General features: G+C 40.0%; 1 protein-coding gene across 1 annotated transcript in view; it reads left to right on the top strand.

Annotated features, from left to right (window-relative positions):
- Positions 1-17,957, top strand: part of LOC142074732 (adenomatous polyposis coli protein-like) — a 185,265-nt gene that overhangs the window by 6,859 nt on the left and 160,449 nt on the right. The window contains exon 3 of the mRNA XM_075135569.1: positions 1,185-1,337. Within this exon, the coding sequence (XP_074991670.1) occupies positions 1,203-1,337 (135 nt within the window). The 5' untranslated portion in view covers positions 1,185-1,202. The remainder of the gene's footprint in view (positions 1-1,184; positions 1,338-17,957) is intronic.

Raw genomic sequence — 17,957 nt, 5'->3', positions numbered from 1 at the left:
TGTCTTCATTTCTCTAAAAGTAAGGTCTCCTGTCTAGCATGACCACATTAGGAAAAAGAAAATTATTAAGGTGTGGTGTCATGTGTGCCCCCCCGATTTGTACTGTCATTGAAGTCACAATTCCACAAATGGCAGATTTCTTTCTTGGCCCTTCTTTAATGATGAGACATGTTCAGGACATGAAGTTTTGTTTCTTGAAAATGAAATAAACTTGCCATATCAAATGCAGTGAAGCTTTTGTTAGTGTTCTTATCTTTAATAATAGATATTTTTGTTTATATTTTCATTGAGTTTAAATTTTGAAAGATTAAACAATTTTCAAAATTTATATTGGAGAACTAAGTCCCAACTTTTTTGGATAATTTTACCTATTTTTTAATTAGCTTGATAATTCAATTAAGAATTGTCTGGAAGAACAAAGCTGATTACACAAGCAGTTACTTGACCTTGTAATTACAAAGGTCAAAGGCTTAGTGAGGGGGTACACAAATTGCTCTTCGGTTAGCATAATTTTCAAGATACTGCAAATACAGTTTGCAAGCTATGTTCCATAATAAAATAAAAACTAAATATGAGCTTTTAGATGTTTGATATTTCCAAAGTACTATAGTAGCAATGAAAAAGGAATGTTGTCCTGTAAGCTTTTTATATTTTTTTCTTTTGAGTTACAGGTGCCATAATAGCTTAGGAAATTCTTGCTGTGAAATTGGCAGGGTAACTTGTACATGTAAGAAGTGCTATGCTTCCTGTTACTCTGCTGAATGACTTATTTTCAAATAAGAAATTGATAGCTTCAAATGTGGGTACTCAGGCTTTAATTATCTTATGTTGTTTATTTACATGAATAACTTTGGGTTTTGGATTTGGAAAATGGGAAACAATTTGAATTTTATCATTTAAGTTAGTGTGCGTGTTTCTTGTTTCTTTGTAATGGCTGAATAATTGTGGTAATGTTTTAGGACTGTGTGACAATATTACCCAAAATAAAGATTGCTTAAAATGCATATATGACTTATTAACACAATGACTATAATATTTTATTTTATGATTTATATACTATGTCTTTCCTACTCTTCCTCTTTGTATTTATAATATAGGATATCTCGATATTAAGAATGGCCTTTATGTTCAGATATGTTTTTTCCTAAAATGTTTAAATGTAGTATCTTCTCTTATTTTTCCAGGACTGAGGGTAGCCCAGGATGGCTGCAGCTTCATATGACCAGTTGTTAAAGCAAGTTGAGGCATTAAAGATGGAGAACTCCAACCTTCGACAAGAGCTAGAGGACAACTCAAATCACCTAACAAAGCTGGAAACTGAGGCATCTAATATGAAGGTATTGCAACCTATATGTCTATGTGTATCACCATTTCTGTTATTGCCTTTTGATTTTGATTATGTATGAGTGTTTTAATGGACTGGTAGTTGCTCAAGAAAATTTATGTGCTTTTAGATTCCTCCAGAAATCCCTTTCCAGGCTGTGTAAGGGAAAACTACTAATCAAATCTACTTGATTATGAAAGCTGTTTTTTGAAACTTGAAAACTAAAACAACATTTCAAAACAGTTTTTAGACACACCTTTCCATTTTCATATCTTCTTTTCTGGTCTGTCATGATAAGCCCTACCATTTTACCACTGCTGTACTTCCCAGCAGGAAGTCCAGTCTGTTGACGTAGTTTATGACAAAGCAGGCATTGTTCAGCTTTTGAAAACAGTGGAGAGACTGGAGATTTTTCAGTGTTTTAAAGTAAGCTTAAAAAATTTTAGTTTTATTACAATATTTACTTAACATCCCAAAAAGAAAAGCTCATTTTAAAATAATACCACAAATCTCCAGTCTCTCCCAAGGCCTAAATTTATACTTACTAATTTCACCCAAATGTGTCTGTCTAGTGTTTATTGGCTAGGTGTAGGCCTTCAGAGCCACCTATCCAAGAAGAAACACTAAGCTCAGAAGGAATTTATCTTCCTACTGATCAAAATCCATCTATAGGTACAGCTGTATTTGTGTGATACATGGCACTGAAGAAGGCAGAATTTCACAAGCAATATAGCTGCATTAATGTAGTGCTTTTCCTGAGCTGACAAATCCTGTTTCTTGGTGCTACAGCTGGGAAAACTGGGCTGCTTTTGGTACCTAAGCTAGCATGGCTTCGAAATTTTTGGTATCTCTGCATATACTACTGTATAGTGTAGGAATACTCTAAACATTAAACAACATTTGTATGCCCATCTCCTTGCTTTACCACGTTCATGTGGTAGATTTATTGTTACTTTATAATTATATGAAATGTGCTGATTTGATGAATGTAGCAATTTAAATATACTTTAAATTAAACTTTCTTTTCCTCTAGCATCTAGATTGAGCTATATATTCATTATAAGAAGAAAATTTTTCTTGTGTTCTGAATTACTGTCATTAGTTATGACAACGCTTGAAAGAACTACATTTTTTAGCTATATTTAATCTTTGCATTGCACTGCAAGATGAAAATTACTCTGCTTTCTGAATTGAAGTGAAATTAGTCCTTTACACCAGCTACTTGAAACTACATTTGGCATTAACAACTCTGAAAATAATTGCTTGCTTGCTTAACTATGTATCAGAAAATTTGAGCTAGTGTCCTGGTTTCGGCTGGGATAGGGTTAAATTTCTTCCTAGTGCTGTGTTTTGGATTTAGTATGAGGAGAATGTTGATAACACACTGATGTTTTCAGTTGTTGCTAAGTGCCCTCCTAGTCCAAGGACAGCTCCCGTGCCTACTGACTGAGCTAGGTACACAAGGTGGGAGGGAACATAATCAGGACAGCCAGCCCAGCTGGCCAATGGGGTATTCCATACCATGTGATGTCATGCTCAGTATATGAAGGGTAGGCGTGATCCAGGAAGTACCGATCGCTACTTGGTTATCGGTCAGCGCGGGTGGTGAGCAATTGCATTGTGCATCACTCATTTTGTATATTCTATCATTATTTATTATTATCATTTTCCCTTTTCTGTTCTATTAAACTGTCTTTATCTCAACCCACGAGTTTTTCTCACTCTTACCCTTCCGATTCTCTCCCCGTCCCACTGTGGGGGTGGGGGGAGTGAGTGAGCGGCTGCGTGGTATTTGGCTGCCTGCCAGATTAAACCATTACAGCTAGATATGTCACTTATACTGTTTTTCTTAAGATAATATTATAACAAATTTATCAATAACTCTCCCTTTCTCCTTGTCACTGCAGTCTAAAATAAGGGAGTGAAGAGTAGGAGAGGTGATGATCTTCCTCATAGTTTGAAAAAGGGACAGAGAAAAAGTCTTTTTTTTTTTCCCTTCTTTGTCCCCTTATAGTTATCTCTTTTTCTTTTGACTTTTGTGTGTATAATTAAATTTCCAGTGACTTCTAAACAGACCAGCTCTATAAGGTGGTCTCTAGGGCATTAATTTGGGATGTGGGACAGCTTTATGTCCTTACTTCAAATCTGGCAGATCACCAAACAGAAAGTGATTCTATCACACTCCACAGAACTGTCTTTATTAGTATATTTTGAGTAGATATTTCATATTTTCTTTTTCTGAAATGCTTTCCCGGACCTGAGGAATGTATCCTAAAAAACCTCCACCAAACTCAGTATGTTTCTCTTCATTTGGGGTGGAGGGGGGAGAGGATTGTTTAGATTAATTTGATTTTGTTTTTTTTTTTTTTTTTTAATCCCTATTCTTTCAAAGAATCCCAACCAGCTCTATTCCTCATGAGTGTTTGCTCCTGGACCTGAAGTGAGACACTGTTTCTTTCCCTTCTTTGTTTCAGATGTATTTGAAAAGCATTCAAACCTCGTTTTGCCTTATCTTGAATTTGAAAAAATGGTTCAGTAATGATATTGGGAATTGGAGTCTGTGGGTGAAAAAATTTGAGATCACTGCAGGATTCTCTTTGGTCAAGAGATAATTTTACTTTTATAAGCTTTAGGAGAAGGTATGTGGTGGCTTTGTTCCACTGAAAGAGACTGCTTGCTTCATAGTTTGTGTAGTTCTAGCACCATGTTTAGGAATAATTACAAGAAAAGTAATCAGAAGGACTTTCAACCTCCACTTCTCTGGTTCTTTAGCTACCGTATAAATAAGTAAAAGTCCAAATACTTTGAAAAACCAATCCTTTGGGATAGCACATAATTATCTTTGAGGTGAAATAGAGCCCTAGCAGCCTCTTCCACCCAATACAATTCCAAATATTAATGGGAGAAAGGGAGTTGGTAGTGGGGGAGATGAGCTGTGGTTCTCTGACGTATTTATAGCAACACTGTCATTCTTATACTATTTATTTTGTTCTGTGTGCTAGGGTAGAAACATCTCATAGTGATTCTTTGGACTGTTGATATGTTTACTTGTATCTCCTTTTCTGCCTTATTTCCTTCCACAACTAATTAAAAATACTCAATATCATCTTTAAAATGCCCTTCCCATGTATATTATTTAAAGAAAGGGATTTTGTAAGCAGTAGTGTTAAAAATGTTGTGCAAGTGTGCCTCATTTTAATAATTTCTCCATCTCAGAAATGTAAGATAATCATACTAGAATTAAAAGCTTAACATGAACTCATCTTGTAGATGCATTTATAATAAACTACTACTGACCTATATGAGAATAATGTCTGAATGCTTCATGTTTAAAGCTAAATTTCATATTTAAAAGTGAAAACTGTCCATTTGCAGACCAGAAAAAATGTTGGGGTAAATGAAGATGGATGTGATATCAGGGGTGCCAAAATGACTAATAAAAGAATGTCCGCTTTGTTTTTTAATTTGTGTTTTCTTAGGGATTGACTGTTCAAACAAAAGAAATCCCTCAGAATATTATGACAAACTTGGGAAATGCAGCTGTTACTATTTCATCTTATAGTAAGCTAATAGTATGGAAAAAATGTTCTCTTTAAATAAACGGATATGCTGTTTTATAGTCAGTGCAACAATGATGCTGGCCCATAAATATCGGAGAATTGTTAAAGTCTCTAGATGTGTAGGTAATGAGAGTAACTACATAAAACACAGACTATGGACAAATTTAGAAAAAAGATGGAGATAACAATTTTATTTTTGTTCGAAACCTGTAAAATTCTAAGAGACAAAAAATTGGTCTAGTGCTAGTTATATCTACTTTCTGTCTATAAATGTAGAACTCCTGTCAGAAAAGGACCTCAATTTTTATATATATATATATAGTAAATGAACACTCTTCTACTTAGTTTGTGTAATTGACAAGTATTTTTTTTTGTCAGAGTGTATATTTCTTTATGTAATATATTAATATGAATTAGCTCTTTCCACATGTAAGATCTTGGTGGGAATAAGTACATGTAATTTAACTTCAGGTATTCAAGAAGAAGCAAAATAATAACTTATGTCATGCTTGATTTCCACATTCACTCTGTCTCTGCTTAGATTTTACAGTAAAATGAGTAATGTGTTGTCTTGTAAGAAAACAATCTTTATTGTACAGTGTTCTGTGATAAAAAAGCTTTCCCTTTCACCTTTATATAATACATGTAAATTTATATTCTGTATAATATTTTCCAACTCATTTAATTGCCTCTATATTGTGTCCACATGTATCGATAATAAAATAGGAAGAATGTAATTTGAACTGATTTTGATTTCTTAAATTATTTGAGAAGCATTCTAATGTATGTCCTATAGGGAATAAAATCATGCAAGTACAAGCTGCATTTTCTGCCCCCTACAGAAGAGGTTTATGCATTTAACTCTGTTCATTCCTTTTTCTCTGCTATAAGAGCAAAGATAAAAGAGCAAAATATAAGGTTTATGCTGAAGTATGCTTGAATAACTCTTGAAAAGTATTGACCAGTTTATTTCTATGATTATATTTCTTACACTGTATCCTAAGCCTCACTAATTTTTTTTAGTCCAGACATGTTAAAAGTGCCTTGTCACTATTGCTGTTTGGACAATTTTAAACTAATGTTTTGGAGAACACTCCTGGAGAGAATACTTTTTTTTATTTTTCCTTTTCTGCTGGCTGCAAACCAACTTTTTCAATTTTTTTCATTATTTTAAATATGAATCATGATTCAGTGTTAAATAAAACTAGTTGAGATTAAGTACTTTTGGTATCCCATTGTGTTAGATAACAACAAAAATATTTTATGCAGCTATATAAATTCCTTCTGGAAATTTAGTAAAGTCAAACTTTACCAGGAAAAGGTTGTCAGGTTTTTCAGCATCACTGATGAATACACTTTTTGAAGAAGAAAAAAACCCCATAAATTTATGACTAATACAACAGTCGTTGAATAAAAGTCAGTAGTTGAGATGAAAGAATATGGTATCTGCAGTGATTCAGCTTTGCTAGTCATGTTAATTCAGTTAAAAAGCATGACTATAATATAATATTAATGTTAAAATTATATAATGCTTAGTGGTCTAGAAGAGCTCTAGTGTATGTTGTGGTAGTTGTCACAGATGAAAAAAAAAAACATAATCTTTTCAGATACTTATCTGTGGTGGGTTGGCCTTGGCTGGCTGCCAGACCCCCACCCAGCTGTGCTCTCACTCCCCCTCCTCAGCAGGATGGGGGGGGGAAATAAGATGAAAAAAAAGCTCATGGGTTGAGATACTGTCACAAGCAAAATAGACTCGACTTGGGGAAAATTAATTTATTGCCATTTAAAAATAGAGTAGGCTGGTGAGAAACAAAGCCAAAAACTAAAACAGCTTTGCCCCGCCCCTTTTTTCCCAGACTCAACTTCATTCCTTTATTCCCAATTCCTTTATCCTCCCCTGCAGCACATGGGGAATTGGGGGCTGCGGTCAGTTCTTAGCAGTTTATCTCTGCTGCTCCTTCCTTCTCACGCTTTTCCCCTGCTCCAGCATGGGCCCTTCCCACAGGCTGCAGCTTCCTTCGGGTCATATCCACCTGCTCCTGCTGGGGTCCTCCACTAGCTGCAGGGGAATCTCTGCTCTGGCACCTGGAGTGCCTCCTCCCCCTCCTTTTTTGCTGACCTTGGTCTCTGCAGGATTGTTTCTCAGAGGGTGTGTTTTTTTTTTCTTCCCCCTTCTCTCCCCTCCCCCCACCCCCCCCAGCCCCCGCACACTACTGCACCAGTTTTTTACCCTTTCTTAAATATGTTTTCACAGGGGTGCCACCAGCATTGCTGATTGGTCCAGTTTTGGGCAGTGGTGGGTCTGTTGCAGAGCTGTCTGGAACTGACTTTGTCCAGCACAGGGGCAGCCCCTGGTGTCCTCTCACAGAGGCCACCCCTGCAGCCCCCCTGCTACCAAACCCTTACCATGTAAACCAAATACATTATCACAAAATAGCATTTTAACTTCAAACTCAAAGAGGAAAGGAAGATAGATTTTAATATATGTCGTGGTTTAACCTGGCAGGCAGCCAAATACCATGCAGCCGCTCGCTCACTCCCCCCACCCCCAGCGGGACGGGGAGAGAATCGGAAGGGTAAGAGTGAGAAAAACTCCTGGGTAGAGATAAAGACATTTTAATAGAACAGAAAAAAAGGGAAAATGATAATGATAAAATATACAAAATGAGTGATGCACAATGCAATTGCTCACCACCCGCGCTGACCGATAACCAAGTAGCGATCAGTACTTCCTGGATCACGCCTACCCTTCATATACTGAGCATGATGTCACATGGTATGGAATACCCCATTAGCCAGCTGGGCTGGCTGTCCTGATTATGTTCCCTCCCATCTTGTGTACCTAGCTCAGTCAGTAAGCATGGGAGCTGTCCTTGGACTAGGAGGGCACTTAGCAACAACTGAAAACATCAGTGTGTTATCAACATTCTCCTCATACTAAATCCAAAACACAGCACTAGGAAGAAATTTAACCCTATCCCAGCCGAAACCAGGACAATATAACATACAGGTGTGGAGTTTTTTTTGTGGCAGCTATTTTAAAGTAAATCTTATTTTGTGCAATTTTGAAGCTGATTTGCATTTTGCAATTTCTTCATTTGATAAGGTAAATTCAACATGAACTGGCTAATTGTCTAGTTCATTTCTTCTTTAGAATAGAATCATAGAATAGTTTGGATTGGAAGGGACCTTTAAAGGTCATTTAGTCCAAATACTTGAGATTTAAAAAAAACCCACCATATTTAAATTTTATAAAGACAAGAAGTTTGGTCACCTGTAGTCTTAAATGCACATTCTAAAAACTCCTACTTCAGTGTTTATTTGACTGGTCATTGTATTAATGTTTTCAGTAGTGTTTTCAATTTTTAATATTAAAGGTTCATGTTAGTCCATAAATTATGTCAAAATATGTGAGTTGCCTCCTTCTGGTCCAAACACTTTGGGAACCAGTGATGTAACTTATGTATTTAGCTTTTTACTCTTTCAGATGCAATTTGTTATTGTCTTGTACAGGATGAATAGATGGAGAAGATCAACAAAAAAAGATGCAAAAACGGCAAAAACTTTACCTAAATACACACTGAAATGAAAGCAATGTTTAAACTTTTGTTTTAGGGAAATCATGAGCTGCTTGTTTGTATTATTATAGTTATTTGGTTTTTAGAGTTCTTTTTTAGCAGATCATTGCCCTCATAAAGGTTTTAATTTTAATAATTTTCTGTGGGGTGTGGGGTTTTCTTGTTTTGTTTTGTTGTGGTTTTTTTTTGGTGGTTTTTTTTTTTTTTTTTTTAATTTTGATGTCCAAGAATGGTTTATTTTTGGTGTGGATAACGTTTGTGGTTTTTTTTTTTTCTGCTAATTAGATGGTAGAGGAATAAACCTTGTGATGCTTTGTTATCTTGGATTGGAATGGATTTTGACTAAATACAAAAACAAATGCTAAGATGTTTTGAAGATTGTGAATATGTTTGTGCAATGTTAAGCAAAGATAAGAGAATGTGGTTGGAAAAGAAATTATTTTAAACCAGTAGAATATAATCTCCTAGATTTATTGCAGTGTTGTATACGCTTCCTGTGGTTGATTAATTAGTAATTAAATTAGCAGTACTAAAGGTAAAAAGTGTGCTAAAGATGATGTCATGGTGCCTTTCATCTTGATTGTCACGCTGGATTTGTCAGAATGAGAAACGTTATTTCTTATTAGAACTGAGTGTGATTTTTATCATAAATTGTAATTAACTTTTATTTTCTGTGCAAATATAACTTCCTATAATATCTTTTTATGACTGTTTAAGGGGATGAACATACAAATCATAACAGGAATAACATATTGACTAGCAATTTAGTTACTTAACAGAACAGTTAGAGTAGCTTGGTTGTTTCATTAAAAAGAGAAAATCTTAAAAAATGTAATACTTCTAGCTTTGAATATTTTAGCATAAGTTTGTTTATAAAAACAAAAATTGATGTTCAGAATGTTTCAGGAACAAACTGACTTGCAGCATTTAGATACTCTGACATACTTTTTGGACATGAGATCTTTGTTAGCATTGTATGAAAGTAGGAGTTAATGATCTATTTGCCTTAAGAGAACAGTGAATGTTGATCCTTTATACCAGGTTTTCCAGTGGCTGAATCGCATCCTTTTTTAGATTTTTACCCTTGTAGGTACATAAGGTTTCAGATACTGTTGGTACCCTTTATTCTTCTTGCCCAAACTTTAAAGTTTACTTTAACATGACTGCAGAGAAGAGTCTCTCTTTTAAAACTTTTGACTCCTTTTATCCAATATCTCCTTGATTAGGTAGGCAGGTGATCAGATTTTCTTTTAACTTATCTTCCCCATTTTATGGCCAATCTCCTGCTTAGCCTGTTCAGTGTTTAAAAAAACCCTGCTTTATTCTGATCAGCTGTCTGTTTCTCTGATCATCAGTGTTTAATGGTCCTCATTATAATGCACAGAAAGATGACAGGAGATATTTTTGTATCTGGCACAAAACTTAGTTCATTATGTCATGATAAAATACAGCATATAATAATCCATGTGCATGTAAATCAGAATTTGAAGCCTAACATTTTCAGAGATCCCTGATACATGGCAAAATTCATAAGCTATATATATATGCACACATATACAGTGTATATTTATATATAAGATTCCTCAAGTAGATGGTAGATGCATGCATTTAATGGAGACCCATTTTACTTTAAGGTACCAGAAACTTGAACAGTTTGCTGGGGATACTTACTGTGTCAAATAACAGGACTTTCCAATTTGTTTCCAAAGGAAGAGTGTTTTTAGCTTTGTCTTGCCTTTTCCCTTTTATCTTTGGAGAAAAGATTTTTAGTTGACAACACACACAGTAGAATGTTTCAGCAAGGCATACAGAAATAATGTTTTTTGAAGAATGATGTTAAGATGTTGTAATATGAAAATAAAGCATTCAAAACATAAGAGAAATATTTATGTTAAATTAGATATACTTGATCTGGAATTGCTATTATTGAATAGGCTACAGGTACTAAGCAAACTGTGGTGTAACTGAAATGTTTATATTTGAATCTTGAATTTAGTATGCTAGGTATTTCTGTGTGCATTCTGTTACACATTAGAATATTAGCGTTGTTTCAAAACTGTCACTGGAAATCTGATTTCCAGGTGATCTGAGGTATCTGATATAATTTCTGCTAAGAAATCAAGTCAGATATAGCACAGTGGATTATACTTTCTTGATGGACCAAAAACAATATAGTAAAATCTCCACAGTAATTGCAGACTCGGAGCTTAGGGATATTTCCGTACTATAGAGGGAAAATGTCTGTGGCCCTGTCTCAAATTTAAGTGTTAACAACAGAAATTTTAGAACAAAGGGATAAAATAGATATAGTGAAATGTCAGAAGTAATATTCATCAAAGTGTTCTAAAGTAACTAGAGTATGAAATTGCTGTACTTTTAACTGTAATGTATAACCTGTTCCACCCTCTTCAGTAATTGGGAAAATCTAGGTATGACCTCTTTGGCTTTAAGAAAAAGCAGATTACAGCCTAAGAAAGAGAATTCCTTTACTAGAGTAATCATGAGATTTGGATAATGAAAATCAGTCACCCAAATGATTTTCCTTCTGTCAACAGTCTCATCAGTCTGTCAGCCAGTCACATCTTGTTTGTTTGTGGATCATTAAGTTCCTCTGTGATAGGTTCCCTCCTTGCAGCAATTCAAGCAAATATGACTTGTTAGCCAATGCTTCTTTTCTATATAATCCCCACTATTTCAATTTATTGCTTGAGAGATGAGAAATCTTCTAACTCTTAGGTACCCCCATACCTAAACTTCTCTGACAAGTTTTCACTTGCTTCCTTATATATTTTCCTTTATTTGTTATCTGTTAAACATAAGGGTAATATTATACTGTCAAAATACAGAATTTAAACTGAATAAAGTTTAGCATTCACTTTCTTATTTTTGCCATTCGACCAAACAGATGTCTGCATTACCCAATTTATGCATATGTAATTTTCCTGCAAGAACTTTTACATATTTAAGTCTGTCCTGGTTTCGGGTTAAACCACTACAAAGTCCTTCTGGTTAAAACAACCACTTGTACTTGTCAGACAAAGGTAAAGCTCTAAACCAGAACGCATAGCCTAATAACGGCATTGTTATCTAAACAGTGTTTCTATGGAAAAGAAATAATGGAGAGTTTTATGTGTTGACTAAAAATAAAAAAAGCGTACATGGTTGAAAAAAGTGGAAAATTTAAAAAATAAAAGTTAAAACCTCAACTAATGAATTGTAGTAGAGAAAATTGAGAAATGTGATCTGGTATGCTGATGTTTAGCACTTGCTGTTACCTCATATTCAGAGAGAGCAGTCCTTAGCTACCTGGACATCATTCAGTCATGTAATTTGGTTAACATAGGAAAAGGTGATAGTATTTTTGCTTAGCTGTTAATATTGGCTCTTGAAGCAAGAGGACTCATAATGTAGTAAAGTATCCTGAACATGATCTTTGAAATAGCAGAACTGTCATGCAGAGAGGTGAGAAGATGACTTCTAAGAAGGAAGTGGGAGGAAAGGTTGGATGTTTGGGTTGTTTTTGTGTTTGTTTGGTTTTTTTTCTGCATCACAGTGCCGTTCTCAGGAGAAAGGGGTCTGCTAGCTATTTCTAAATTTATCTGAGTTGACAGGTCTTTCAGAAGCTTGAAATACTCCAAAGACCACTCTACATATCAATGTCGCCCTTTTATGCTTTTAAGCTAAGACTGCTGTCTGCAAATGCTATCTGACCTTACGTCAGATAATGTAGGAGCCCTTCAGGTTATTTGTTTATCTGACTTTGCTGACAGGGTATGTGTTACATATAGAGATGGTTGGGCCCTATGACTAATGAGAATGCCCTTGAATGTACTTAAAAGCACAAGCACAACTGAGATTTTCTGAGTAGTGATTTTTATCATACTAGACTTGATCCTAAAGGCTGTGTCTGTTTCAACAGGTAGCGTGCAGTGTGGTGGGTTGACCTTGGCTAGTTGCCAGATGCCCACCCAGCTGCTCTCTCACTCCCCCTCCTCAACAAGACAGGGGAATAAAATAGGATGAAAAAGCTCATGGGTCGAGATAATGACAGGGAGATCAATTACCAATTACTGTCATGGGCAAAACAGACTTGACATGGGAAAATTAATTCATTGCCAATTAAGAATAGAGTAGGCTGGTTGAGTGTATTGGGTTTACGTGGCAAGGTTTTGGTAGTGGGGGGGCTACAGGGGTGGCTTCTATGAGAAGATGCCAGAAGCTTTCCCCATGTCCGATAGTCGGTTCCAGCTGGCTCCAAGATGGACCCGCTGCTGGCCAAAGCTGAGCCAATCAGCGAAGGTGGTAGCGCCTCTGTGATAACATATTTAAGAAGGGTTAAAAACTGCTCTGCAACAGCAGCTGGGAGAGGAGTGAGACTATGTGAGAGAAACAACTCTGCAGACACCAAGGTCAGTGAAGAAGGAGGGGGAGGAAGCGCTCCAGGCACCAGAGCGGAGATTCCCCTGCAGCCCATGGTGAAGGCCATGGTGAAGCAGATTGTCCCCATGGAGGTCCACGGTGGAGCAGATATCCACCTGCAGCCCATGGAGGACCCCATGCCAGAGCAGGTGGATGTGCCCAAAGGAGGCTGTGACCCCATGGAGAGCCTGTGCTGGAGCAGGCTCCTGGCAGGACTTGTGACCCTGTGGGGGACCCACGCTGGAGCAGTCTGTTCCTGAAGGACTGCACCCTGTGGAAGGGACCCACGCTGGAGCAGTTCATGAAGAACTGCAGCCCAGGGGAAGCACCCAAGTTGGAGAAGTTCGTGAAGGACTCTATCCTGTGGGTGGGACCCCACGCTGGAGCAGGGGAAGAGTGTGAGGAGTCCTCCCCCTGAGGAGGAAGGAGCGGCAGAGACAACATGTAATGGACTGACCGCAACCCCCATTCCCCATCCCCCTGCACCACTTGGGGGGAGGAGGTAGAGAATTTGGGAGTGAAGTTAAGCCCGGAAAGAAGGGGGGTGGGGGGAAGGTGTTTTTAGATTTGGTTTTATTTCCCATTATCCTACTCTGATTTTGATTGGTAATAAATTAAATTAATTTCCCCAAGTCGAGTATGTTTTGCCTGTGACGGTAAGTGGTGAGTGATCTCTCCCTGTCCTTATCTTGACCCACAAGCCTTTCATTATATTTTCTCTCCCCTGTCCAGCTGAGGAGGGGGAGTAATAGAGCGGCTTGGTGGGCATATGGTGTCCAGCCAAGGTCAACCCACCACAGTGAGAAAAACAAAGACAAAAACTAAAACACCTTTCCCCCCACCCCAGCCTTTTTCCCAGGCTCAGCTTCATTCCCAGCTCCTCTATTTCCCCCCCTCCCCACCCCATGGTGCAGGAGGGATGGGGAATTGGGGGGTTGCAGTCAGTTCATAACAGTGCTCTGCTGCTCCTTCCTCCTCACACTTTTCCCTTGCTCCAGCATGGGTCTTCCCCATGGGCTGCAGTCCTTCAGGATAAACCTGCTCCAGTGTGTGCCCTCCATGGTCTGCAGTTCCTTTTAGGAGAGCCTCCTCTAGTGTGGTTCCTTTCCATGGGCTGCAGTTTCCCTCAGGGAATATCCACCTGGTCTGGCATGGGGTCCTCCATGGGCTTCAGTATGAATATCTGCTCTGGTGTGGTCCTCTCCACAGGCTGCAGGGGCAATCTCTGCTCCAGTGCCTGGAGCACCTCCTCCCCCTCCTTCTTCACTGACTTTGGTGTTCTCAGGATTGTTTCTCACTTTTTGTTTTCCTTGCTTGTCTCACTCAAACACTGCCTGTGCAGCATTTTACCCTTTGTTAAATAGGTTTTCACAGAGGTGCCACCAGCTTCTCCGGTTGGCTCAGCTTTGACCAGTGGAGCTGGCTGGAATCAACCTTGTACAGCACAAGAGCAGCCCCTGGTCTGTTCTCACAGAAGCTATCCCTGCAGCCTCCCTCTGCTACCAAAACCTTGCCATGTAAACCCAATATGTTCCGTTATGCAGCTGGCTGTAGATGAACAGATATGTAGATGAGTTACATTGAGGACCCAGTATGCATATTATGTGTTTCAGGGGGGTTTACTTTTAGTCTAGTTCCAGCCTGGTCCCATGGAGTGAATGCCTATTAATGGTCTGAGTGTAATTGCTCACTTATTTTGATCTGAAAGGAGTTTAGTTTACACTCCAAAATCACTCAATCTGAACCAAAGTACAGTTAGTGGGGGCAGTTGTGAGACGGGCTTCAAACTGATCCAAACTAAAACACTAATGTAGGCATACCCTTGCAGTACTCCATGAGTCAGGCAACATCTAAGTCAGGAAACTTGACCTCAGCTTGACCTTCAGAATTATTTCTGCAAAACAGTGTAGATGTAGTTAATGTATCTGTATTCCAGATTTCCTCTTCCTAGAGTAGTAGCATGAAATTAAATAACGGGTGATTGCAGAGTGACTGTGCAGCTAGTGTTTGATTCTAGTGCTTGGAGATTATATTCTCAGAACCCTCTGGAGTTCTTCACTCAAAGTCCTTTTACTTCTGTTTTGTACTAGTAACAACATGTTGAGTACAGAAAGGCTCGATATTATATCTGTTAAAAATGAAGAATATCTTGATTTTGTGTAGATGCTGGTTTTGTTCTCTTTGAACAGAGCAAAATGCACTTAAAGTGTACCTTCTGTACAAGTTGCAAGAATTAATAACATTGACAGTAAGGCATGCTAGTTTCCTAAAAGAGCAAAACAGTGTTGTGGAGATTTTTATGATTAGAATCATAGAATCACAGAACAGTTTGGATTGGAAGGGACCTTTAAAGGTCATCTAGTCCAATCCCCCTGCAAGGAGCAGGGACATCTTCAACTAGATCAGGTTGCTCAGAGCCCCGTCCAACCTGACCTTGAATGTTTCCAGGGATGGGGCATCCACAACTTCTCTGGGCAACCTGTTCCAGTGTCACACCACCCTCATCGTAAAAAATTTCTTCCTTATATCTAGTCTAAATCTACCTTCTTTTAGTTTAAAACCATTCCCCCTTGTCCTGTCACAACAGGCCCTGCTAAAAAGTCTGTCCCCATCTTTCTTAGAAGCCTCCTTTAAGTATTGAAAGGCCGCAATAAGGTCTCTCTGAAGCCTTCTCTTCCCCAGGCTGAATAACCCCAACTCTCTCAGCCTTTCTTCATAGGAGAGGCGTTCCATCCCCCTGATCATTTTTGTGGCCCTCCTCTGGACCCGCTCCAACAGGTCCATGTCTTTCTTGTGCTGAGGGCTCCAGAGCTGGACGCAGTACTCCAGGTGGGGTCTCACCAGAGCGTAGTAGAGGGTCAGAATCACCTCCCTCGACCTGCTGGCCATGCTTCTTTTGATGCAGCCCAGGATACGGTTGGCCTTCTGGCCTGCCAGCGCACATTGTCGGCTCATGTCCAGCTTTTCATCTACCAGTACCCCCAAGTCCTTCTCGGCAGGGCTGCTCTCAATCCCTTCATCCCCCAGCCTGTATTGATACTGGGGGTTGCCCTGACCCAGGTGCAGGACCTTGCACTTGGCCTTGTTGAATCTCATGAGGTTCACACAGGCCCACTTCTCGAGCTTGTCCAGGTCCCTCTGGATGGCATCCCGTCCCTCGGGCGTGTCGACCGCACCACTCAGCTTGGTGTCATCTGCAAACTTGCTGAGGGTGCACTCGACCCCACTGTCTATGTCATTGATGAAGATATTAAACAGTACTGGTCCCAATATGGACCCCTGCGGGACACCACTCGTCACCGACCTCCATCTGGACATTGAGCCGTTGACCACTACCCTCTGGATGCGACCATCCAACCAATTCCTCACCCACCGGACAGTCCACCCATCAAATCCATACGTCTCCAGTTTAGAGAGAAGGATGTTGTGGGGGACCGTGTCAAAGGCCTTACAGAGGTCCAGATAGATGACATCTGTAGCCCTTCCCATGTCCACTGATGTAGTCACTCCATCATAGAAGGCCACTAGGTTGGTCAGGCAGGACTTGCCCTTGGTGAAGCCATGCTGGCTGTCTCGAATCACCTCCCTGTCCTCCATGTGCCTTAGCATAACTTCCAGGAGGATCTGTTCCATGATCTTCCCAGGCACAGAGGTGAGGCTGACTGGCCTGTAGTTCCCCGGGTCTTCCTTTTTTCCCTTTTTAAAAAAGGGGCTTATGTTTCCCCTTTTCCAGTCAGCGGGAACTTCACCAGCCTGCCACGACTTCTCAAATACGATGGATAGTGGCTTAGCAACTTCATCCGCCAGTTCCCTCGGGACCCTTGGATGGATCTCATCGGGTCCCATGGACTTGTGCACCTTCAGGTTCCTTAGATGGAGTTAAATCCAGTTGGTGGCCGGTCACGAGCGGTGTTCCCCAGGGCTCAGTACTGGGGCCGGTCTTGTTCAATATCTTTATCAACAATCTGGATGAGGGGATTGAGTGCTCCCTCAGTAAGTTTGCAGACGACACCAAGTTGGGCGGGAGTGTTGATCTGCTCGAGGGTAGGAAGGCTCTGCAGAGGGACCTGGACAGGCTGGATCGATGGGCCGAGGCCAACTGTATGAGGTTTCACAAGGCCAAGTGCCGGGTCCTGCACTTGGGCCACAACAACCCCATGCAACGCTACAGGCTCGGGGAAGAGTGGCTGGAAAGCTTCCCGGAGGAAAAGGACCTGGAGGTGCTGGTCGACAGCCGGCTGAACATGAGCCGGCAGTGTGCCCAGGTGGCCAAGAAGGCCAATGGCATCCTGGCCTGTATCAGAAATAGTGTGGCCAGCAGGAGTAGGGAGGTGATTGTGCCCCTGTACTTGGCCCTGGTGAAGCCGCACCTCGAATCCTGTGTTCCGTTTTGGGCCCCTCACTACAAGAAGGACATTGAGGTGCTGGAGTGTGTCCAGAGAAGGGCAACGAAGCTGGTGAAGGGCCTGGAGCACAAGTCCTATGAGGAGCGGCTGAGGGAACTGGGACTGTTTAGCCTGGAGAAGAGGAGACTCAGGGGAGACCTTATCGCACTCTACAACTACCTGAAAGGAGGTTGTAGCGAGGTGGGTGTTGGTCTCTTCTCCCAAGTAACTAGAGATAGGACATGGCCTCAAGTTGTGCCAAGGGAGGTTTAGATTGGACATTAGGAAAAATTTCTTTACTGAAAGAGTGGTCAGGCCTTGGAACAGGCTGCCCAGGGAAGTGGTTGAGTCACCATCCCTGGAAGTATTTAAAGGATGTGTAGATGTGGTGCCTAGGGACATGGTTTAGTGGGCATGGTGGTGTTGGGTTGACAGTTGGAGTCGATGATCTTAGAGGTCTTTTCCAACCTTAATGATTCTATGATTCTCCTACAGTGGGCTGCTCTTCATTCTCCTAGTCCCTGCCTTTGCCTTCTGCGGCTTGGGCGGTAAGGCCTGAGCACTTGCCAGTGAAGACCGAGGCAAAAAAGTCATTGAGTACCTCCGCCTTCTCAATATCCCGGGTAAACAGGTCTCCTGTTTCGTTCTGGAGAGGGCCCACATTTTCCCTAGTCTTCCTTTTATCCCCGAC

The sequence above is a fragment of the Calonectris borealis genome, chromosome W (assembly GCF_964195595.1).
Source record: "Calonectris borealis chromosome W, bCalBor7.hap1.2, whole genome shotgun sequence".
NCBI classification, from domain to species: Eukaryota; Metazoa; Chordata; class Aves; order Procellariiformes; family Procellariidae; genus Calonectris; species Calonectris borealis.
This window is presented reverse-complemented; position numbering and strand designations above follow the sequence as displayed.